Below are 24769 nucleotides of genomic sequence, written 5' to 3' on the forward strand. Positions count from 1 at the left end.
ATGGCTTCTGCTGTGGTTGAGGAGAACGCGCAGAGGTAGGTCAGTCACTTTCTAAGGGGATGCTTCTTATGCCTCCAGGGATCAGTCCCAGACCCTGATCAGGGGCCCCAAAGAGGCAGGCCGGGGCCTCTCCGGGAGAAAGTTTGCCTTTTTCTCTAACTTCAGTATATATTCCCAGATCTGTCATAATCCAAAATAAAAGGAAAATGAATATGTATATTTTTATTTTATGCATAATTTAATGTTTTCTGTCATCCCGGTGGAAGAGGACCTTGACGAAAGAGCTTTCCACAGGTTAAAAAATTGTTTCAACAGAAATGTGAACATGAGATTGATTTTCTTGAAACTTAGAATTCAGTTTTCACTCTCAGTTGAAAGTAAATAAATACCAACTTGCCCCCGCCCAGTATATTTTGTTAACTTCCTTAAGGCTGTATAACAAGATGTGAATCCTTGCACTCTCTGCTCTAATGCAGGGAGAACAATTTACAGATTAAAGCCAACAATTAAAAAAAAAAAAAAAAAGTAAAACTTAGCATAAGTTTTGTACTTAAATCTAAATTCAAACTCCTGTCCCTCTGTAGTTACAACGCTGCGGTACCCGGACACATTGAGTTGCATCAGTGGAGGTTTCAGCTGCTTTGTAAAAATCTGGTCACTAAATCAGTTTGGACTTTTTCGAAGTTAACAACAACAACAATATGGCAACCCAAAGTCTAACTAAACAGAAGAGAAATACAGATGGTAAATCACATTCTAACCATTATCTCCAGGCAGGAGAAAAGAAAGCTAAGTATCCAAGTCGTTACTGTTTCAAATCTTTTATAAAACAATATTCAGACAAATTCTAACATTTAAATGCCAATGACGTAAAAGAACCTAAACTATATCTCTTCACCATTAATTGGTTTTAAAATTGCATACAAAAGTGTTTAAACACCAGAGTACAAGATTACTTGAGATAATGAAGTATGGCTTTACCCACAATTTGACATATTATTCCCTTGACTCTCTGTGTTCAGTCACCAACACCACAGACTGAGAGGAGCAATGGGACAGCCAAGTAAATGGAAAGATCAGTAGTAGTGAGTTTATAATTTTCTGGGGAATTTGCATCTTGTGTTGATGCTGATGTATTAAGCCAGTATACGCACATATGAACACGCACACATGCATACTGCAGAAATAAAACCATAACTTTAAGACCTAAATGTATATTGTTGATTTCATGCTCTGCTGTGAAGGTTTACTTTAGTCTTTGAAATAAATACCACTCAATCTCCTATAGTTGAAGCTGATCGGATCTTCTCAATTCATGGGTCTTTAGTTTCCAGTGCTCCTGCGGAAAATGAAAACATCTACAGAAGAGAAATGATTGTCCCCGTCTTCATATTTGAGGATCAGTGAGGTCAAAGGGTTGGCAGAGAACATTCACATGCAGAGGGTAGGGTATGTAGAAAGGAGAAGAGATAAGGAAAAGTTGCTAAAGGAAATGTGCCTGCTATGACCAACATGATACGTAATTGTTCAACTCTTCATGTCATGACTATAAAACTGAAGAGGTCATCAATTTGCAACTTGTCTAGCTCTGTGATTCTCTTCTCAATCCCTTGCAGATAGATCCCGTGCTTTCAGTAACAATTTGCTATGGCCCTGGGGCAATAGCGAAGAGCAGCTCGTGTGTTCCCATAACCCCATGTGAGGAGGCCCATCTGAGGCAAAGCCCCCAAGCCCCTTGATTCTCTTGCTACCTTCCGCGACAGGCTATATCCTTAGAATCCTGGGTCATGTGACACATGGGAGGGAACCCTTGACTTGCCTTCCCTGCTTAATTCTCCTTTAAATGTATTTAAACAATGCTATAGAAAACACAACATTTAAAATTATAAATCCTTTTGGGGCGCCTGGGTGGCACAGCGGTTAAGCGTCTGCCTTAGGCTCAGGGCGTGATCCCGGCGTTGTGGGATTGAGCCCCACATCAGGCTCCTCCGCTATGAGCCTGCTTCTTCCTCTCCCACTCCTCCTGCTTGTGTTCCCTCTCTCGCTGGCTGTCTCTATCTCTGTCAAATAAATAAAAAAAAAATCTTTAAAAAAAAATTAAAAATCCTTTTAGGTGAAATGTGATAAAAAAAGATTAACAAGAAATCTCAAGGGAAAGTTATAAAATTAAAAAATGATATTTCTCCTAAGATAGAGTTATTGTGATCATATATTCACATAGCCTGCACAGCCAAAAAAATTAAGCTTTTCGGGGAAAAAAATTTTGAAAACTTTTTTCAAAAATTTGAGTGAGCACCAACCTGAAAGTCCTTGGAATTGAACTCTACACCAGCATATAAGTGTTCTGTCTGGTGTCCTTCATCAGAGAAAGAACAGCTAAGCAGCTAATCTACAAGAAATCAAATCAACAGAACCTCAATAGAAACATTTCATCTGCAGACATTGGACCTAGATGTTAAAAGGCTTGTAATAATATCAAAAAGCTTTCTACCAATACCGCACATTGATTTATAGCTCTAGCCTCTTTGGTAATAAGGATTAGTTCAAAGTAATAAAAAGGAGAACGATCGCATAGAATTAAATGAATTTTAAAATACTTCTACAGGTCAAACTGGTTTCCCAATAGCCATGAAAATCTGTGTGAGTCTCATGAAAGAATCCACCATTTTGGTTGTTTCCGGTTTCTGACATCTGGTTCTCACATATATTCTCCTTACCTGCCACTGTTGAGTGTTGATTTAATATCTATTCTGATACATAATCTGTTATGTTTGTTATTTGACAATATTTATATCACCTTTCATTTTTCCATCATTTTATAAATAATCTTATAGTAGTGTCCACCACAAAAAAGAAATATTTCACCAATTTTTCTCCACATAAATTTAAAGTTGTTATTATTGGATAATGCTTGCTGTCATTTTGCCGAAGGAGCTGTCTAGGCAGATAAACATTACTATGTCAATTTTCTAAGGGTGACAGTCTGGCACTACAATTGTTATTTCTAGCATTTTAAAAAATTATTGAGTCGCTTGAAGAGCACATATGATACATAAAATTTGAGAAAAGTCACATTGAGATCAGGCATCAAAAAAGAGGCTTTAAGCACCTTAGCAGAAGTTAAATGACGTATCTGGCTATATTTCCAAGAAACCTAATCAAAATCAGGAGGAATATGTTTTTATATTGTATGCCAGAGAACCCAGGAATTATGGCTTGAACAAAAGAGAATTCATTGTCTATAACTTAAGTCTCTCGTAAACAGTGATATTAAAGCTCATCAAAAAGCTAATAGGTAGCAACTTTATCCTTAGTGATCACTGTAACTGTTTTCAAGGTGGATTTTGCATCAATAAGCTTTACTTTCCCACAGGGTCACAAAAACCATCCATTTACCTTTTGCCTTTTAGGAAAATACGACCAGTATTGCATAATTCAGAACTTCCTTGACTGAGCTATACAGAGCCCTTTCTAGTGCAGGAGGCTTCCTCTTGCATAGCCCTTTGGAAGGGGGCGGGGGGCTGGTGGGAGTTAACCAACTGGGATGTGTTACTCCATACACCATCAAAGGGAGTGGAATTGATTAAAGGATCTGGTCCTTAAATGGGGAAGTGGTTTCATGTAATTTGCCAACTCCGATTGATTCACACTGACTACCTGGAGTACCTGGCACATAGCAGAAGTTCGATAAATAATCGATGATGGAATATGAGATCCTATCTTCACTTTAGAGAAAATGTGCCATCATCTACTAGTAACTTCTGTCATGAGAACAGGAAAGGGAGTAGAACATGAGGTCCACTGATGTGCCAATCCGTGTCTGGTTTGCCAATGGCAATGAGCTCTGAGAAGTATTCACCCTGTAGGCCAGAACCGAGAAGGTGATCAGTGAATGGGATCAATAAATTGGGAACAATTTCAAATTAGGGTATTCAGCATTAAAGCAGGAGAAGTGAAAAGTATAATTGGTGAGACTATTAAATTTGGGAAATCTCTGTTAGCCACAAAGCCCTAAATATTGTCTCCATGCTTAGTAGGTCCTCAGGGATGACCCAAATGATTTCCATTCATAGGGAATCGAGACACATGGGAGGGGCTTTCACAGGAGGCTGAAGTTTGAGCTGAAGTTTGAGGGGCTTCAGAACAGCTTCCTGGTTCTGTCATTTGTAGCCAAGCCTTTGGATTGCTCTGAGATTGGTTTGCTATATAGAAGTGAACTTTTGTTTAAATTTATCTTTCTCTCAAAATCCTTAATGTAAATAGTTCCAGCTCAAACAACTTCTCCTTCTCTAGGAGTCCTAAATGAAGGGACCTTGCAGACCTAATACACATGAGAACCCCTGAAGTACTGTCTTAATGAAAAGTCTCAGTTTGACCTTGGCCATGTTTATCTAACCATGTTTCTCAGACTCCACCTGGATGGAGAGGTAGATGACATGAGTACACGTTACAACACGTATCCTCTGGACACTATCCCTCTAGTCCAGACTCTGGAACTCTGGTGCCTGAAGCCTCTGCTCTTACGATTGTGGAGAATACTGTGTAGCTCATAGGATCACACAGCTGGCCATGTCGGCCCCACTCACCAGCACCGTCTCCACGCACCTTCCCCTCTGCTGCCTGCTGTTAGGCTCTAAGCAAAATAGACTTTTCTCCTAATCAAGAAACCAAAAGTGACAGTCACAGTAAATCCATATCCAACAGACAGAATAAACTCACTTTTAATCCTCTCACTGGACCACGTTAGGGCAATTGTATATAAGAGGAACTTCTGACTATGAATGGCAATTGGCCTGAGAATTAACATTAGGGTTCCCCTTGGAGTGGCATTTTCTACCTCCACACCATCCTTCCACTGGGCCATGGGTTCCTCGCGTCAGTGAGGTGGTATGAAGGTGAAGGGCTGGCAAGGATTTGTTTCCTTGAAAGATGCTGAATTGGGAGTTTGATTACATCAGACTCTCTGTGTAGTTGTCGAAATATATTATTTATATTTCGGAGTTGAATTTCTTTCCAGCCACCTACCCCTGTACCCACAAAAAGGTGTTCATTATGGAAGGACCTCAAAAATTCTGTATCCCTTTAGTGCAGATTCAATTTCTAATATCCTTTTCTGGGTACAGAACTGTGGGATGCAAGCGTGCTCTAAGACAGGAATTGTGTGGGATCTTATGGAAAACATTAAGTCAGAAAATCTTAAATAGCAATGAAAATAAATGTAATAGGGGAACATAAAGGGCATTCCATGCCTAAGGGGTAGGTAGCAAACTGCCACCTAATTTTCCCTGTTGCCACTTTTTGAAAAAGCATAATAGGTGGAAGAAAATCATCGGTCGCATCCAACTTGACGCATCCTGTTCTCAAATTGGTGTGTAATTGAATCAAATGCATGACAGATGAACCTGGGAGGAGGAAGCTAGCCTAGCACATGGATGTGGAAGGCAGAGGACTAGGTCTCTGGAGGCTTAGTTTCCTCCGGTGATTCTTCACTGACTCTGTGGGTTGCCTTGAACAGATTCCCTCCCCCTCTGTGTCACGGTTTGCTCATATGTTTAGAAAAAAGGGTGTTTCGCCACTGTCCTTGAAGGTCTCTTTCAGCTTCACTGTAATCAATTCACTCTCTTAAAAATCTAAACCTGGGGCGCCTGGGTGGCTTAGTCAGTTAAGCATCCAACTCTTGATTTCGGCTCAGGCCAGAGCTCAGTTTGTGAGATTGAGCCCCACATCAGGCTCCACGCTGGGTATGCGGCCTGCTTAAGCTTCTCTCTCTCCCTATACCCCTCCCATCCCTCATCCCCTCTAAAATAAAATAAAATTAAAATTAAAGATAAATAAATTTAAAAATTTTTTAAAAATATATTTAAAAATTAATTATTTTTTCAATTGGTCAAACAAACAAAAACCAAGCAAATGTGTGCAGCTTTCAAGAGCTAATCAACACCCAATTTCAATAAATAATGAGTTACTTGTTCCGATTGGGGTAAGCTGGCTTGGAATGAGGAAACCAGGTGACTCAAATCACAAATTTTGGCTTCAAAGCGTCTTCGCCACTAATTGGCTGCGCAGCTGTGGGTCCTAGTTGCTGGCTGTGCCTTTTTGCACTGAAAGTGCTGTGAGGGAGACAAGGAACTAGATAAAGAAGTGGAGCAGAAAATGAAAGCAGGAGGAGCAAGTCATCACAGGCTGGTGTGAGCAGCTTCCGAAGCCATCTGCGGAAGCCTGAGGGTTTCACGGTTCAGTAGGTCAGGTTCATGAACCGCAGGATGAGCCTGAAGAATATTCCAGCCTCCCAGGGCCTTGTGACAGAAGACTCGACACGTCCATTCACTCAATTATTCAACAAATATTTGTTTGGCTTCGATGACAAACCAGATCCATACTCCAGGCCCTGGAGAGCATAGTCGTGAACAAAGTCCAAGAGAGAGCCCTACCCTCAATGAGCCTGCACCCTGTTTATAAGAGCATATGAGAAAATACCCTATTTATGCGAATAAAGTGACCGTAAGTTCTTCCAGCACATAAGAATTGCTCAGTGAGTGTGAACAGTAGCATTGGTGCTGTTGCTTTGTGGGACTGAAGAAATAGGTAACATTTTAAAACGTACTCATCAGAAACGCCTTCGAATAGGATTTGAATTTTCAATATCAATTAGTTCTTCACTTTCTCCTCCATTGTTCTCCTTTTACTTTTTTTTATTTTTAAGATTTTATTTATTTATTTGAGAGAGAGAGAGCAAGAGAGAACACAAGCCAGGAGTAGAGGGAGAAGCAGGGTCCCTGCTCAGCAGGGAGTTCCATGTGGGGCTCGATCCCAGGGCCCTGAGATCATGACCTGAGCTGAAGGCAGACACTTAACCCACTGAGCCACCCGTCACCCTTCCTTCCTCTTTTTTTTTTTTTTTAAGATTTTATTTACTTATTCGACAGAGATAGAGACAGCCAGCGAGAGAGGGAACACAAGCAGGGAGAGTGAGAGGAAGAAGCAGGCTCATAGCGGAGGAGCCTGATGTGGGGCTCGATCCCATAACGCCGGGATCACGCCCTGAGCCGAAGGCAGACGCTTAACTGCTGTGCCACCCAGGCACCCCCTTCCTCTTTTTAATTCTCTGTGGTTTGGTCTCATTAAATATATCCAATTATTGGGTTGCCTGTCAACTGACAAACAGACAATAAATTTACAAATCAATTAGCAAAAGACCTGAATCTAAAGAAAAAGGAATACAAATGGGAATTAGGTTGAAGAAAATGTAGTACCATCCCTTCTCCCTTCCTGCAGGTGATGGAGGGGGTGGTCCGTCTCTTTCCAATCTATTGTTATGGTCTCTACCTACTATGCCCCATTGAGTTTTCCCTTTCTTTTTTAAAGAGTCCAGTCAGGAAGCCAATATAAAACATGAACTTTTTCTCTTTGGGATTGCTGCACTATGCAAAGCATATTTTAATGAAGACATAGGCTGAGCCCAGAGGCTCAGATCCAGTTAAGTAAACACTCTGAGTTTGATGAAGACTTCAACCAAAACAGAGTTTAGGAAGTAGATGAAGGAATAGGTTAAAACATATTTAGCAAGTAAAATCTCTAGGTTTTGATTGGTAGAGTACATACAGGGAAATGAGAAAAAGGGAGGAGTTTAGGATGGGTCCTAGATACCCAACTTAGGTGACCAAGTGTGTGAAATGTAAATTGAATAGCAATCACTCAAAGAATATAACCAAAAGATAATTCATTTTGTTCACTTTCTAAGCTTAATTTAGCGGGGTGATCTGCTGCACCAGATTAGAATTTGGGCAGGTCCCATGGCTTATCAGCTCCCTTTTTGGTAGTAAACATTTCTATCATCACTTGAGGTCACAAAATGCACCGATAGGCCGTTTACAGCACACTTTCATGTTTTAGTCAAAACTCTCAAAGTCTTGACTTAGGATGACACCCTCTGCCCTCCTCTAGCTCATACTTGCTTCATGCTGGAGCTGTGCTGTGGGATGAAGACCATGGTTACCTTCTGCTTCGTAGCCCTGCCCATCTCCTCATTCACAGCTTCACTGTCTGGTCGGCAGGATCAAAGTGGCTGGGAGGAGGTAAGTGGCCGGGGAATGGTTCTGAAAGGGTTGAGGCAGGAAAGGCAAGAGGCTCCAGCTCTTACTTGCTTTGAAGGTTCATTCTGGCCCTAGGTTATGTATAAGTCGACTATTTTTTAAAGGGGGGGTATCCTTTTGGGGGGCATCCCTTCTGTAGTTCCTCAACCAGAAAGCCTCTGTATTCAAAGTGGTTGCTTTTCACTCCTTCTACCAAGCCTGCATGCTCTATTTTTCCAGCTTCTTAGTGCCATAGTCTGGCAGGACTCCAACAATCCCACACTGGCTCTTTCACAAAGAAAATTTTTGGCTACATTATCATATCCATTTCCTGAAGAAACACAGTTGGTAGGCCCATCCCAATTTTTCCGGCAGAGCAATTAGCCCTTCTCTACCTTCCAGCATTTCCAGCCAGGAGTCAGTCTTGAGTCCAAGGTCAGCATTACCTTTCTCGAGCGTGAGTCAGGCACCAGATCTTTTGGTCTCCCAACTAAAAGTTCTTGGCACTGTCTCCCAGAAGCCCTCTTACTAGGTTTGGGATGAGAAGTCAGCAACTTCCTCCAAAAAGGCAGTAGTCCCCCCCCAAAAAATTTCTTTACCAGTCTCTTGATGAACACTTCAACTTGAACATCCTATTAGAGAAGCACATTGGAGACTAACACAGAGATTCCTAGTGGAGGAGCTGATTGTGGAAAGAAAGAGCCCTTTCAGGAATACAACTGAGAGCAATCAGTGGTTAACCCACTTTATGTACGTGCAGCTGGTGGAGTGCCAGAGCCCTGTGTCACTGAGCACATCAGCTTTTCACTCCCAAGCTCTGCCTGCCCCTCTTGAGTCTGCCTTTGTTTCTGAAGTTCCCTGGGCTTGTACATCCTATACCCGCCCCTCACACACACACACTGCTGGTGGTCCTGATATCTGCAGTAACCCCTGTTGGAGGTTTTTATCCTTGCCCATGGTTTTCCCACAGTGCCTGTCTGTTCATGGGGATAAAGTCCTACCTCTGCTTTCCTTAAGAATGATCTTTTCGGTTTAGGATTCCCCTTTGGACTCATGTCCGTACTTGGATCCCAACTCCTGGTGGCGTTATCTGTCAGCCCCTGGCATATCCTGAGCCTTTAGCCCAGGCTATCTCGTATAAAATCCAAAATGGCCCTGCCCTCAAAAGGGAAGAATCTGATGTGAGAAGGTCAATCAAAAGAATTAGCTCCAGTGTCTGGCAGTGGAAATAAGAGCTAAGTCTGCATGAACACTCACTCTGTTGATTTCTGTGCTCCAAAAATCATGGGTTGTTCCCAGGAGAGTAAGAACACTGTAAAGGTTAAGAAGTTGGTGTTATCTTCATGAACAATAATTGACTATACTGGGAAGGATTTCGGAAAAAGTAAAATGTAAGTTCATTGGGTATGTTCATTTGCTAAGTGTGACAGTGAATGTTAAATGTTATATTACTCTTTTCATTCATAAATCCAAACTTCAAAGTCATGCATATATGCAAAGCGCCAGGATAGCCACGAAAAGTCATGCAAAGTGACATCATCTCATCAGTTCTCAAGGTAAACTACACATTATAACGCTGAACACCAGAAGAATTCATACAATCCTCTTCAATACTAAACCTGCATTGTCATGGAAAGCCACTTAAAACTTCTTGACAGAGTTTGCAAATATATTTTGAAAATCTTACTGTCAGTACTTATTTCAGCTCTTTAACAAGGCCCAGTGTTAGAGGGGGAAAAAAAAAGAGGTTGGCACCAGCGCCTGCGCACTGGAGCACAGCAGACGCTGAGCGTAAAGATGGCACCCATCGGGTTCTGCCGAGGAGCACGTACTAGCAAGCCTCCGAATGCTGTCCAAACCAGTCGCCTGCTCTCAGACCAATCCTCCCAAGACCTGCAAATAAGTCTCTCATAGTCTGGGTGCCTCGCCCCCGGCTGCTTCTGTGCGGGACCTCTGGACAGGTGAGTCCCCAAGGAGGACGTGGGCGCTTTAAGAGCGCTCTCGGTTTGCTAAGCCTGCACCCGGGTTGGGTAGCCCTGTAGTGTTTTCTTCGAAGCTGATGTTTCCTGTTTTGGTGGTTCTTCAGATGTAGGCCTTCAGAGATTCTCTGTATGCCCAGACACTCTCCTAGGCAAATTCTTGTGTGTCATCATATTTGACGCTCATAATTATTACGTGATATGAGAAATTTCCACATTTATCAGATTGGAAAGGGCTACAGTGACATCACTAAAGTTGCAGGATTAGCAGAAGTGCTGGAATTCAAATGTAGAGCTTATATTTTCCCCACAACTGCTTACATGTGAAGCGTGAGTTTGGTTTTGCACGTGAAGACTTTTTAATGAAAGAATAAGATCTCACTGAAGTTGAAATGCTGAAGCGCTATTGTGTGCGATGTCTGCAGGAAGTGATTGCAAGAACAGGTGTTTTCAGGGACCTGAATTCCATATTTCTGTGAAAGATATGGCTGTTTTAATTTTTTTTTTTTAATTTCTTTGTGGTCTGCTTAATTTCCCAAACAATTTGAGGCAACAGCATGACTGCTGTTGCTTGGCACCCAATGAATTAATGCAAACAATTTTGAAATTAATTAGCAACATGACGCGTTAGATGGGCTACAGAAATCTTGTTGCATGCTGTGGTAGGACTGGTTAATGAAAAGCAAAATGCTCAGAGCCTGTGGTTTAGGGTTATTGTTCTTTTGGAAATGGAGGGTCTTATCTCATGAAATTTCAGGTGACTCAGACATTTAAGCGGTATCTGTCAAAGGCAATTCAGAGAGATGTTTCTCTAGGTCAGAGACCACAGTCTTACTCCTCAGTACTCAGAACCAACCCTGTGGCTAGTACAGAGAGGTACTCAGTACAATTAATCACATGTAAATGATGTGGTTTAATGCAAACATGTAGGTTTTTTCATCAAAAGTTACTTTATTAGCAAAACTAGCTGTTTTTTTTCTCTTTGCTATCTATTTTGTGTGGTCTTTGGGGGTATAATAAACCTTGGCTCCTTTGGCTAGCTTAATTGAAATATGTTTTGAAAAGTTAAAAAGCAAAACAAAACATGCTGAAAACCATTTTCATACAATTTCTTCCCTCTGTTAGTTCGGTTGTAAGAAATGGAGAACAAAAGCATTACCAACCAAGGCTTTTAGCAGAAACATAATTGCTTACACATCCAAATACATCAGCCAAGTTTGCAACACGCGATTAGGCAGCCAATTGTGTTGAAAATGTGCTTGCTCATTCAGAGGAGACCACGCCCCAGGGCTCACCCACTGGCTCCTCTTCAATCCTTAAATTCAGTTAGCACCAGACCATTCCCATTAGCCACTTGTTGAAAACATAATGGGGCCACCAGATAGTAAGAATCATCAGGGTACAAATGAAAGAGAAAATGTCACTTTCCAGTCTTCTCTAATTACTTTAGTAGTGTCATTCTATCAAAGGATGCAGATCATTAACGAGTAGTTATGTGCCGTGTGCTGTGAACAATTATTATATTTAAAAATGTATGATGTCATAGAGACGGATCAAATCCTAAATTTTTTAGTTTACCTGTCACAGGAACAGTCATACAAATTAAAAGAAAAGCAGGGTCACATAGGATATTTGGTCTCAGGTACATTTCCCCATTCATATCTTCCCACCCGATGTTAATGTAGTTTTCAGGTGACTATGCTGTAGATTTAGAAACCCAGCTTTCTGTGTCTTGGAATTCTTTTCTACCTGTAACACTGCCTCTTTTGAATGACCTTGAATGTGGCACAGCCACTGTCTTTTCCTTAATCTCATCCTGAGTTTGAAAGTAAAACAGGATCATCTTTCTCAGCCTATCCCACCCGCACCCTCCCCACCCAGCCCCCAGGAGTTCAGAGAGAACTATTTTGTAACACTTGGGTTTCAGGTAATCAGAAAGCACAAGACGACAGGCGACTGTCCCATTCTTTGGTCGAATAGCCTTTAGCTATATGGCTGATCACTTAACAAGTCATCCCTTAGGATCAACCTAATAGTGTTGGGATCAACTACCATTGGAAATTAGTTCTCCTGGGATAATAAGTGCTAAATGTTGTTCTCATTCCCAGTAGGCTACCACATAAAATGAAGGAGATGAACAGGGTGCTAGCTAGTTAACCAAGCAGAAAGAGTAGCATGCCTTCCATTTAGGCAACAAATTCCATTTTCTTTTCCCCAAGTGCTTGTTGATTTCCTGGCAGTCGTCACCCCAGACAGAGCTTAATGCAAAAACTGCATGTCTACCTGCCAAGCAGCCCTTGGGCTCTGTCTTAGTTTCTTATTGCTGCTCTAATAAATTACCACCAACTAAGTGGCATAAAACAACACAAATTTATTAACATATTTGCTCATCACGAGTCTCAGTGAAGTAAAGTCCAGGTGATGGTGGGACTGCATTCTCTTTTGGAGGCACTAGGGGAAAACCTGTTTCCTCGCCTGTACCACGGTTCTGGGCTTGCCACTTTCCCATTCCATCTTCAGAGCCAGGAACTTCCTACCTCCTCAAACTTCTTCTGCCTTCCTCTTCTACTTATAAGGACCCCTGTGATTAAGCCGGGACCATGAGGGAAATCCAGAATAACCTATTTATTTTAGGTTGAGCTGATTATCAACCTTAATTCCATCTACGTGGTAATTCCCCTTTGCCATGTAACCTAACCTATTCACAGGTTCCAGAAATTAGAATGTAGACATCTTTGGGGGGCCATTATTCTGCCTACCCCAGATTCATTTTCATTTTGAATGATAAGCATTTTTTTTTCCAACTGAAATTTCCAAAAGCTACCTGCACACAATAAACAGCAAAACAACACATCTTCCTGCCATATCCATTCTTTGCTCTTCGCCCTTACCGGTATCTTTAAATTACTTTGCTAGGGGCCCGCAGATTTTAAGATTCCACAATCTCTGGTTCCATATTGTCTGCATTCTAACCTCACTCAGCCCCTTCCCTCTCTACTTGCCTTTGTGTGGGCAGTGAAGCTCTGCTCTCAGTAACGAGCCCCTCTGCCACAGAGCAGACCTTTTGAAGAGTACCTACTTTTCATCATGCCAAAGTATGAGCTCACACACGTTCACACTTGCCTTTGTTCCCTCCAGGCTTCCATACCTCATGAGTTGCCTCTTTGCTTTCAGGGGAATCAAGGTAGCAGACCTCAACAGCATTCTGTTTCAGGGGTTGAGGGGAGGCAGCAGCGAGGGGATTTAGGTTATATCCAATGACCACCTCTTTCCTGGGTTTGCCCTCACAGCAGCTGGAGGGCTTGGAGGTGCTAAGCCCTCTGATTTAGAACTACACAGGTCTGAAGGCTGAGCATTTTCTATGAAGGGCCTTCATCTTTGGAATTCCCTCTCCAAAGCTATTGACCTGTATGGCCTGAAGTAAATTCTGTCTCACTAGTAAAGTGGATTTCACAGTTAATATGGCCAAGCTGATTTGGATTATTTATTTTCAATGTTAGCCACAGCTGTAGAACTCTCAGATGTGTGCAGGAATTGAACACATCTTTAGAAATCTCAGGAACAAATAGCACTGCCCGAGACAGGAGAGGGTTTGGCTGTAATCTTCCTTTTGTGTTGCCTGTGACTTGCTCTAATACTGAATTGCAGCCTATGCTCCGGAGTTATTTCTTCCATGTTGTTTTTTGTCAGGCTAACCTACCTGACCCGTTCCTGGGTTTGCTTACTTAGGGCGTCTCTCTCAATATCCTGATAGCAAATGACTGATAAAAATAAATGTAAATAGAACACAGGGCATCCCTGCATATTGAGTCAGCGGCACTCGCCTGTGTGGGGGACTGGAGTAAGGTGAACGTGAAGGAAGTTATTAGCTCTCCAGCAGGGGCGAAGAGAAAAGCCAGTTCTGTCAAAAGTGAATGTTGAAACAAAAGAAAATAACCCCGTCCCAAATGCTCTGGGCTGAATCAGCCTTCCTGGGGTCTTATTCTGGTTCAGAGATAGCTCTGTCCTTGAAGTACTCTCTGTTGAGTGGCACTAGTCCACGGTATCAAGTAGTGTTTAAAATACCTAGATTAAAAGCCTTCTGCATTTAATGTCTCAGCTCCAACAGGTATATAAACCAAAATGAACTTGCAAATTTCATTGAAGCTTTATCCTCCAGCCCAGGCTAGTCCCTAATGTCACAATTTCCACATTCCTGACAAAGAATCTTTTACTCTAACCAAGTTCCCGTTCACAGTTGGCAGCTGGCCCATCCAGCGGGGGAAGGTGACTTTAGTGGTGTCCTCGCTCTTACAGGGGTGCAGGTTAACATCCTCCTTGGGCAATGAGGGGACTAATATTCTGTTCTTTGTTCAAAGCTCTGAAGGATCAATGTATGAGATGTGATACTCAAATTGATGCTATTCCTGTCCTGAAAGCATTAACTCCAGTTCCCTTCCCAGTGGAAGAGGTGAGAGGATGTGACTCTTGGTTCAGCACTGCCCAAGTAAATAGTTTTTGTCAAATTTCAGCCTGAAACGCATTCATCTTCCAATTAAAACAGATCACAGACCTTCTTAGAGGTTCATGCTAAAGCAAAATAGGTCGTGGATTTCAAATACATTGAGACCAAGCAGCGCAGCTGTTTTTATAGATCCAGTGACTCTTCAACTACATGTGGCCGGTGTGTCCCTTAGCCTGGCCACCGTCTCACAGGGAGCCCACTTCTCGACAAGCCGCTCTTGGAAATACCCCAGAAAATGTTTCATCTCCAGCAGAATTTCTGCACCTAAGGGATACCATATTTATAGACCCCCATGATCCCTGCCTACAGAGTGGTATGGGTAAAATTGCTTTTTTAGGTTTTTGATCCAGGAGATAGGAGCATCCGTTTGATTGTACAGCTCTGCTGCTCTCTCCTGAGCCTTTCCATTAGAAAAAACACACCTAAGAGCACAATGATGGGTGATGAGGTCAGAGATCATCGAAACCAGAAGCAGGTTCAAGTTGGATCTGCCAAACTGAATGACTCTGGCTCAAGGGCCAGCAATGAGCCAAAGGTCCCCCTCTTTTTTTTTTTAAGTACATTTCTATTTATCCATGTATACATATTTAAATTTGGTATTTGATGCATCTGTCTGTGTGTAAAGGGACCATACATGTTTCATCTTCAGCAGTTATTCATCAGAAAACTGACTTAATTTTTAAAAATAAAATTGAAATAATACATAAATTCTTCTTAAAAAAGGGGACAAGGGGCACCTGGGTGGCACAGTGGTTGAGCATCTGCCTTCGGCTCAGGGCGTGATCCCGGCGTTATGGGATCGAGCCCCACATCAGGCTCCTCTGCTATGAGCCTGCTTCTTCTTCTCCCACTCCCCCTGCTTGTGTTCCCTCTCTCACTGGCTGTCTCTAACTCTGTCAAATAAATAAATAATAATAAATAAATAAATAAATAAAAAGGGGACAAGGACAAATCCCCTTCCAGCCCCACCCACATCATTCCCCCTCTTGATGAACAGTTCTTTCTTCGGAAGGAAAGAGAATGGTCACGGTCAGAGCTGTTCTCAAAGCTAAGTTGACCTCGACGTGGGACCAGATGAGGGCTGCAGCGCACCCACCCCTAGGAAGCATTTCAGTATATCCCGGGTCCCGATGGACTGAATAGTCGGTAATTGCTTTGTATTTTCCCCCCAGCTTTATAGAAATGTAATTGGCAAATAAAACTAAGATATCGAAAGTGTATGTGATGATTTAATGTAAGTGTGCATTTGAAAGGATTCCCTCCATTGAGTTAACACACGTGTTGATTGTTTTGTAGGACCTCCAAACCCACTAGTCCTAATGCAGTCCTGCCATGATACCCTCACTCTCTCCTGGTACTGTGCTCCTTTCGGCCACTGCCAGGTGCTCCCCCCGTTCTTCAAATGGCCCATTTACACTTGTGGCTAATCAGGCTTCGTGGGGTTGAATTGACCGCTACAATGAATATGCTGAACATCTCTAACTAACCCTTTGAGACTATTTCTTTTCATGTTTAATTAGCAAACATGGCCCTCTCATGGTGGGCAACATTTTTTCTTTAGCGTATGTTCACTTACGGAGGCATCCTGTGTAACAGTGGGCTTTGTCCTTGCAACTAAAAAACTGTCCCCAGGCCTCATCTGGATATCTTGTTTTAAACTTTCATTGCTCTATTTAATTCACCTCCCTAGTCATTGTGTCTCCTGTAGAAAGGCTTATTTCGGTGTCGAAGTGATGATCTAGAACCATGATGAATCCAGAATCAGAACCCATGATGGTTTGAAGCATGTTCCATTCACCCACAGTCTGCCGCTGCTTTGTCACTTTCTACCATACGTTCATGTGATGCTGTCCGCTAAAAGGAATTGTGTTCTTTATCTTACACCTGTTTTATGTTGGTGGAGCCCCTTTCGTTTCAATCATATGACTGCCCAGAGTTTTCCTCTCATTTCTTTTAACTTCCTTTGCTTTAACAAGGTTCCAATAACTGGGTGGTATTCCTACTGTAGTCTCATTAGTAGTTGGTTCAGAACTGGAATAATTTTCCCTGATTTTTATTCTCTGAGTGTATTTTTGCTTTCTGGAATATTTTATTGCATTCTCTTATTGTAATTAGACATTAGGCTAAAGGTTAGACATTTTCTCCTCCATAATTTTTGGACCCTTGTGCCTTGTCAAATTATCATTGAGAATGCAGTCGCAGGAAAAGAGATTTTGGCCTTCGCTTCCCCCACCTTGAAATTCTATTTATAAGTCACTTGTCTTTCCATGCGGTTCTGCTGACCAAGTCATACTTGATTTAATTGCCCATCTTACATTGAAATTAGCTGCAACTCCCCCACATTCTCCACTCACCTTTTAACCCCTCAAGGCTCTGTTCTTGTAGTGTGATTATGCAGTTGTTCAAATGAAATGAATCAGAAATGAATCAGGTCATTCAGGTTGTATCTACACAAATAAACACTGGGGTGGGGATTCAACTATAGAAGAGAGTTTCGAGCCATAGATTTTCATTTGAAAATGGACAACACTGGGGCACCTGGATGGCTCAGTTGGTTAAGTGTCTGCCTTCGGCTCAGATCATGATCTCAGGATCCTGGGATTGAGTCCCACATCGGGCTCCTTGCTCAGCGGGGAATCTGTGTCTCCCTCTCCCTCTCTTCTGGCTTGTACTCTTTCTTTCTCTCAAATAAATAAATAAAATCTTTTTTTAAAAAAAAGGACAACACCTCTTTCTTCAGAGATCCTGATGGAGGAGCCGAAAATGGCATGATTCCTGATTGTTTTTCACTGTATCAGATTTGGCTTTGTCTGCTCTATTTTGGTATCCTTGAGCTTTCTGTAGTTCCTCGAAATGATTCTCTGTGTAGTAGGTTAAAATCTTCAGGTTGAAGCCTACTTCTAAATTTGGCATGCATAGAATTTACCTACAAATCACCCCCATTACCATAAATGTGCTCTTCTTGGCAGTAGACTGACTTTTAAAAAATTTTTATTTTCAGGCATAATTACATCAGGCATAATTACTACTGATACGCAGCAGCTGACCCCTGGAATAGAAATTTTGCCTCAACATAAAGGAATATTTTAGTGAACGTAACTTTGATATTAATAGTGCCTTCAAATTAGGAAGGGAGTGTTGTAGGGAGGAGTCTTTCAAACTCTTTGGGTGTGCACAGCTGTTGGCACCCCAGGTTGAGGGTCTACGAAGCAGCTTATGATCATGTCTTGTTGGATTCTCTGGAGTCCAGCAATCTGTCTTGTGGAGGGGACCAAGCCACACAATTACATCTCTACCATCCTGCAAACACCTTGAGTAACACTAACGTGGTCCACAAGATAATAAATTCACAAACTCACTAAAATTCAGTGTTGATGTGAGGGAGTGGGTTAAAGATAGAAGCCAACTAAAAATGAGTATCTGGAAAGGGTCATAATAATGGATAAATCAGAATGGAAAGATTCATAGACAAAGTCAGAGGAAGCAAAAGCAATTTTTCACAGCAGAGTTTTCCAAAGTTGATAGATGAGGAGACCAGGACAGGGAGAAGGGGCAGAAACCAGTAGAACAGACTGCAGAATGTCTCCAATGTCCACTGTTGACCAAACCTTCCTCTCTAAGTCTGCCTCTACCATAGTGCTGGTGGTCTCCAGGTTAGAGTTAGAAAGATAACCTCCTGATCTACCACCTATGTCTACCATACAACTGAAAAACACACATTTTCTCAGCCTAGCTCACAGATATATCATTATTTTTCTGAATTACATATTTGTATGCTATACTAATATATCATCTGCATCGTAAAACATAAAATCCTTCTTAAAAAGGATGAGGAAAAATTCCAAATTGAAATTCTAATACAGGACTCTTTCAATTAACATTAGAATACATGTCTGAAAAATTTGATGTTCAATGTGAAAATATTAATCCTGGGCATACTGTCCTTCTTTAACTGAGAATAATTATAATGTGTCAACTCAAAACTCTCAACCAATTTCCTAAAATGTAACTAAAACGTAGTAAACTAACTACATATAAGTAATAAATTCTTAATGTAAAATGCTGAAAATACATTTCCTGATATCTGAAAAATGTAGTTACTAACAAATAGCTCCTTTGAGTGCAGTTAACATGTACTCTGAGCTTCAGGGTAGATACACGTCCCTTTTGTTTACACTTGAGAGCTTTTAAAAAACATCTACGTGTGATTCTAAGATTTTACCAATTATATTTAAGTGTATCTCAAGATGTTTCCCATCATTGGGTTTAAAAGGTATTGAGTTTTAGGTGTATAAATATATATTTTTTCCTGTAAAATAGTGGCCAAAAATGTTGAATTGATAGAGATGAATGTTCTATGAAGATTGGGTATATAAACCAAGAGACATTTTATTGGGAAAATTTTTTTTTAAAAGATTTTATTTATTTGACAGAGATAGAGACAGCCAGAGAGAGGGAACACAAGCAGGGGGAGTGGGAGAGGAAGAAGCAGGCCCATAGTGGAGGAGCCTGATGTGGGGCTCGATCCCAGAACGCCGGGATCATGCCCTGAGCCGAAGGCAGACGCTTAACCGCTGTGCCACCCAGGCGCCCCTTGGGAAAATATTAACCAGTGAGACTTTCTGCAGAAATATGCCTATATTTTCTTCCTTTACCCCAACAAACAAGTTGTGTACTTTGAGGTGAAGTTGTCCCTTTTGGAGGTTACTGATTTATAAAGACGTGGGATGGGCTACCAGGGAGGCTAGTGTTGAAGTTGCTATCTTGGATCAGGGCCTTCCTCATACTAGTAATGGCTGGTTGAGAAGAGATCTATACATCCTCAGGCAAAAAGTCTGCCAGTCCCTACACCTTGTCCTCACAGCCAGAACTGGCAGTCACTTCTCTATTTCAGGGAAGAATGTGAATCAGATATGGAAACCATACGGCAGTTACCTAGACTGGTCATCCACTCCTTCATTCAGGTGCATGAAGGCAAAACCATGCCTTAGCAATCACTTGAGGACAATTGGCAGCGTAAAAGAGACAGAGATGAACAAGCAGGAAACAACAGATGCTAGAAAATGGATAATTTAGGAAAGAAAATAAACTTAAAAAAAATTACAGTCCTACAGAGATTGAAGAAAATATAGAAACCATATAACAAGAGCAGGCTGCTAAGAAAAAGGATCATAGACGAAGAAAGAGTTGATGAAAATTTAAAACAGAAATTACAGAAACAAATCAGCACAAAGGTGAAAAGAAAACGTTGCGCAGCTCACACAGAACAGAGGGCGTGAGAAAGAGACAGAGATTCAAAATATTAAAAATTCAAGGGTATTGAAGGAAAAAAGTAATAGATAAAATATTTGATGTTTCTATGTAATCTTGTGTTAAAATAACGTAACAAAATTACCCAACAGATGGAAAAATGGTTTCGAACTGTTTTCTCTTTGTTTAAACAGGGAAGGGAAGATTTTCCTTTGCTTTGAATTGTAAATCTTCTGGGACAGAAGTCTAAGGATCTCTATTATTCATATGAAAATGTTGAAGTAGAAATCAGGAAAGAGAACAACCAGCTTTCTACTTTTTCCATTGTTTCTATGCCTGCTGTTCACCCTGTAGTTACTGGGGAATATTCTGACTAATTTCTAGAGAGGGTCTTTCCCTTCTGTAGTAGGAGGAAGGAAGAGAACTGTTGAGGACAAAACCCAGCAACCTGTGTAGGAGTTTCGTTTGCTGTTAAGAAATAAGGATTTATTGGCATAGGTCAAAGCTGAAGGCATTTCATGGTGGATGCATTTAATCAGAAATGTTCTCACTAATGTGCCAGGTGCCCATTTAACTCTATATGCATTGTCACCTTACTATCTCCCTCTTATACCACTGTTATCCAGGAAAGGTGGTGTAGCTATCCAAATGGGTGGAAAAAATCTCTGTTATTTGACAAGATATTGTAGGGTCTGAAGGGAATGTTCTATAAAATACCTTGGGTTGTGGAGTGAACAGCTCCAAAAGACAGGTGTGTTGGAAAAAGTTGAGTGAAGTCAAGCTGGAGAGAGCTGGAGGAGTCTGCTGTCCTTCAGAGGAGTTCCAGGAAGCCTGTGCTAGTCCTGGGTCTCATCCAGCAAGAATGAATGTTACTGGGGAGGCCAGATCTATTCAGGCACAGGCCTGGAAGTCTAAGTGGGCCTGAGACCACCCAAAGTTGTTTATGGTCATTGTAAATCATGGGGAGCTATAATTTAATATAGCTGAGAGAGCCCTCCCTCCCAAATAGGGCTACAACTGACTGAGACTGAAGATTAGACAGAAAAAGTCAGTGTTCTCCTCCAGTTCAATATCATGGCATTTGTTAAATACAAGATTTCAGAAGCTGATCCACCTGAGATGACTCAGTTCTCAGCCTGAGAAATAAGTAAGACTTATTTCATCCCATTTGCCTTTTGATGCATTTAAATAAATAATAATTAAGAAAGCTTTTAGTTTTATTACTTATTGATCATTGTATTGTTTCTGTTTATAATCTAGTCTTGAGTGCATTTATACAGATTACAATAAAATAATAAGTAGTACACTTCTCCACATAAACATTGTCCTAAATTATGCTGCCTATGTGTGCTGGCATTTTATGATTTGCCTTATAATAATGAGTTTTTACCACCCAGAACATACCTGACTGGTTAATACAATAAAATCTTTAACACTTTAAATGAACAGTATAGCGTTTGGAAGTAGCTTTTGGTTTTAAAGCAACAGGTCTTACTAAAACATTATTCTAACTTCATAGTCCAGTTGCTCTATAATTAATAAACACGATGCTATAGTGAAAATAGAGGGCACATAGAATAGAAGGAAGAATAGAAGGAAGAGCACTTCCTGAGTATGTAAAGATGAAAAACATGCAAGCATAGTATGAGATAGAATGAATTGAGAAAAAAATTGTTATTCCAAACACTGTTTAATTAAAAGAAATTTATACCAGATTAGCTTTGCCATTACTTTCAGTGATTTTCAAAAACACAACAAAACTCCATTATTGCTTGGTGCTTTCTATTATCTTATCTTCATATGTATTAATTTGTTAATTACACTTTACATAAATCAGTGGAAAACAGCTTAATTTGTCTAAGCATAGTAGAATTTATAAGTCTATGAAGAATCACTCCCTAGGTTTACTTGATTTCTCTGTGACCCAAAAAGTAATGTTACCAATAAACTAATACAGAGACTATATTCTTTGTTTGACTCTACAGTGCTCAAATAGAAAGAACTTTCCAGAAAATAGGCTTTGAGTGCAGTCATAGCAAGAATCATGTGTATATATGAGAATATATATCTAAAGTAGATATTTTTCTCATATATGATTGAGATATGCCAATATCATATTCATACTCAATTATTAATGATCACATGCATATTCTTGTCACAATAATTTTTCATCACCTAAAAATAATACATTTATATTGCATCTGCATGAAAAAATTATTTTGGGGGCTGATTTTTACCTCAGATAAACTCATTCAAAAGTCTCAGGCTATATAGGAACTTGAATGGTGTCCTCCCAATATTCATGTCCATCCAGAACCACAGAATGTGACCTTCTTTGAAAATAGGATCTTTGTAGATACAATGAGATAAGATAAGGTGATACTCATTTAAGGTGGACCTTAAGTCCAATAACTTGTGTCCTTATTATTGAATAATAAATGAAGATTGGGTGTCTAATATTTTCTGCTAAAATTGTAAACTTTCCAAGGACAGATACAAAGTCTTATTTATCTTTCAGTTTTTTTTCGCTTTGAGTTTTTGTTGTTGACTTTTTTGTTTGTTGGTTTTTGGCTACACAGCAGTCATTTCCTCTTCTTCCAGTAATGCATCTCCATTTCCTTTTGAGGAATTGCCACTACTATTAAATAGGTGGAGTCTTGAAGGGCTACATCGATAAACTTTCTTTCTCTCCCCTATTCAGGGAATGGGCATGAGAGCCAAGTGAAGCTAGTTGGATTCTCTATCCCAAAACTGAATCTTCAGCAGAATGTATAAATAACAGAAGTGAGTCCGAGATAATTTATCTAAGTGCTGGTGCCTTGAGTGTTTACTCTCTGAACACTCAGAAATTTTCTAATTCCTCCTCTTTGCAGGCCTAGTTCTTTAGCTGACATTCCATCATTCTGTAAGCTATCCTGGAGCCTTCAAATAAATTCAGATTTCTGTTCCTTGGACCCAAAGAATTTTAACTCCTGTCTCTACAAAGTCTAGTTAATTCCTCTGCATGAAGTAAGTAGCTGCTTAGAGTAGCAGTCAGTGTTACAGAATCCATTCTGGCTACTTGAAACAGAAAGAATTCTGGAGAGCTCACAGAACTTTCGAGGAGGCTGGAGAAACATGCCCAAGTCCCTGATGCAGAACTGTCCTGTTAAGGAAGCCACTACCCTTAGGGCCAAATGGTGAATGCCAGATATATGGTCTGCAAATACTTCTCCAATTCTGTAGGTTGCCTTTCCACTCTCTTGATTGTTTCCTTTGCTGTGCAGAAGCATTTTAGTTTGGTGTAGTCCCACTTACCTAATTTTGTTTCTTGTGCTTTTGTTGTCATTTCCAAAAAATCATTGTCAAACTTAATGTCAAGAAAACTTTCCCCTATGTTTTTTTTTGGGAGTTTCATAGTTCAAGGTCTTATGTTTAAATATTTAATTTTGAGTTGATTTTTGTGTACGGTATAAGATAAACATCCAGTTTCAATCTCTTGCACGTAGATATCCAGTTTTTCCAATACCATTTGTTCAAGAGTCTGAACTATGTATTTGATAAGAGATTAGTATCCGAAACATATAAGGAATTCCTACACCTCAATAACAAACAAACAAACAACGTGAACAAAATTGTTCAAGACTGACACTCCTCCAGTACCCTCTTTCCTTCCCCAAAACTTTGTTAGCAAAGCAAACCTAAAAAGACAAGTACACAGAGGAAACAGTAGCTCATACATTGCACGGAAGGCAACTTCTGACGGCTAATTTTTAAATTGAGGGCCAATTACTGACATCATTCATACTTCACATATGATGGCATCTCATAGATGAAGAGTATTATTATATAGATAGATCTTTAAAATTTGACTCATTATTTTCTACTCTCACCCCTAGCAAATTATTTTGTCTTGTCTTCATCATCACCCTATGTTGAAAATCACACCACAAAACAGACAGAGACCCATGGGCAAATCATTAAAAATCAGGGTAAGAACAATTCAGTCCTACCTTATTGTGCAATAAAATATGGTGACTTAATCCTAGAATTTTTTAGCTAATGTTATGACTCGCTGAGCTGTGACGGATTATGTCATCTGAAAATGTGCAGTGACAGTGTTTCTCCAACACAACTTTATCAAGTGGTACTAGAATAGGGCCTAATTAGGAAGATTTTAAAGTTTTAAATCTAGTCGTTAGCACCAGTTCCCCGTATTGTTTGTAGGAGATGCTTTCCTTCTGCTCACTGGAGTGTGTCCAGGTAAAAAAAGATAACTAAACATAACCTTTAGGCTATATTTTTTCTTCCATCATCTCTTAACTTCACTTGGAATTAGAAAATAACCATTTACGGGTCTCAAAGTCACCTGCGACTGCTCATCAATGTTAAAATGCTGATAGCTGATTGTGACACAGTCATTATAGAAAGAATATCTTTCTATCCTGTCTTTGATCTTTTGAGATTTAATTAAGCTCAGGTACAAAGTGTGATAGTGTCTGTAGAAACCCTCTTAATTACTTATCAATCAATATTTCTGGAAGAACCTTGTCAGATATTATAGGAGATAGAGAAAATTAATAGTTAGGGTCCCTATGCCGAGGAGTTTATAATTTGGTAGGGGAGTGAGATAGTGGTCAAGTTTCATTCTTTTGCATGTAGCTGACCAATTTTCCCAGCACCATTTATTGAAGAGACTGTCCTTATTCCACTGGATGTTTTTTCCTTCTCTATCAAAGATTAGTTGCCCAAAGAGCCGAGGGTCCATTTCTGGGTTCTCTATTCTGTTCCATTGGTCTATGTGTCTGTTTTTGTGCCAGTACCATGCTGTCTTTGTGATCACAGCTTTGAAGTACAGCTTGAAATCTGGCAACGTGATGCCCCCAGCTTTGTTTTTCCTTTTCAACAGTTCTTGGCGATTCGGGGCATTTTCTGGTTCCACACAAATTTAAGGGCTGTTTGTTCCAGTTCTTTGAAAAATGTCA

General features: G+C 40.5%; 1 protein-coding gene across 1 annotated transcript in view; it reads left to right on the forward strand.

The window, feature by feature from the left end:
• MDFIC (MyoD family inhibitor domain containing) overlaps nucleotides 1–24769 on the forward strand; it is a 290453-nt gene continuing 265684 nt past the window's right edge. The window contains exons 1-3 of the mRNA XM_034645386.1: nucleotides 1–35; nucleotides 585–643; nucleotides 7945–8075. Coding sequence (XP_034501277.1) covers nucleotides 1–35; nucleotides 585–643; nucleotides 7945–8075 — 225 coding nt within the window. The remainder of the gene's footprint in view (nucleotides 36–584; nucleotides 644–7944; nucleotides 8076–24769) is intronic.

Source organism: Ailuropoda melanoleuca, chromosome 1 (assembly GCF_002007445.2).
Source record: "Ailuropoda melanoleuca isolate Jingjing chromosome 1, ASM200744v2, whole genome shotgun sequence".
Classification (NCBI taxonomy): Eukaryota; Metazoa; Chordata; class Mammalia; order Carnivora; family Ursidae; genus Ailuropoda; species Ailuropoda melanoleuca.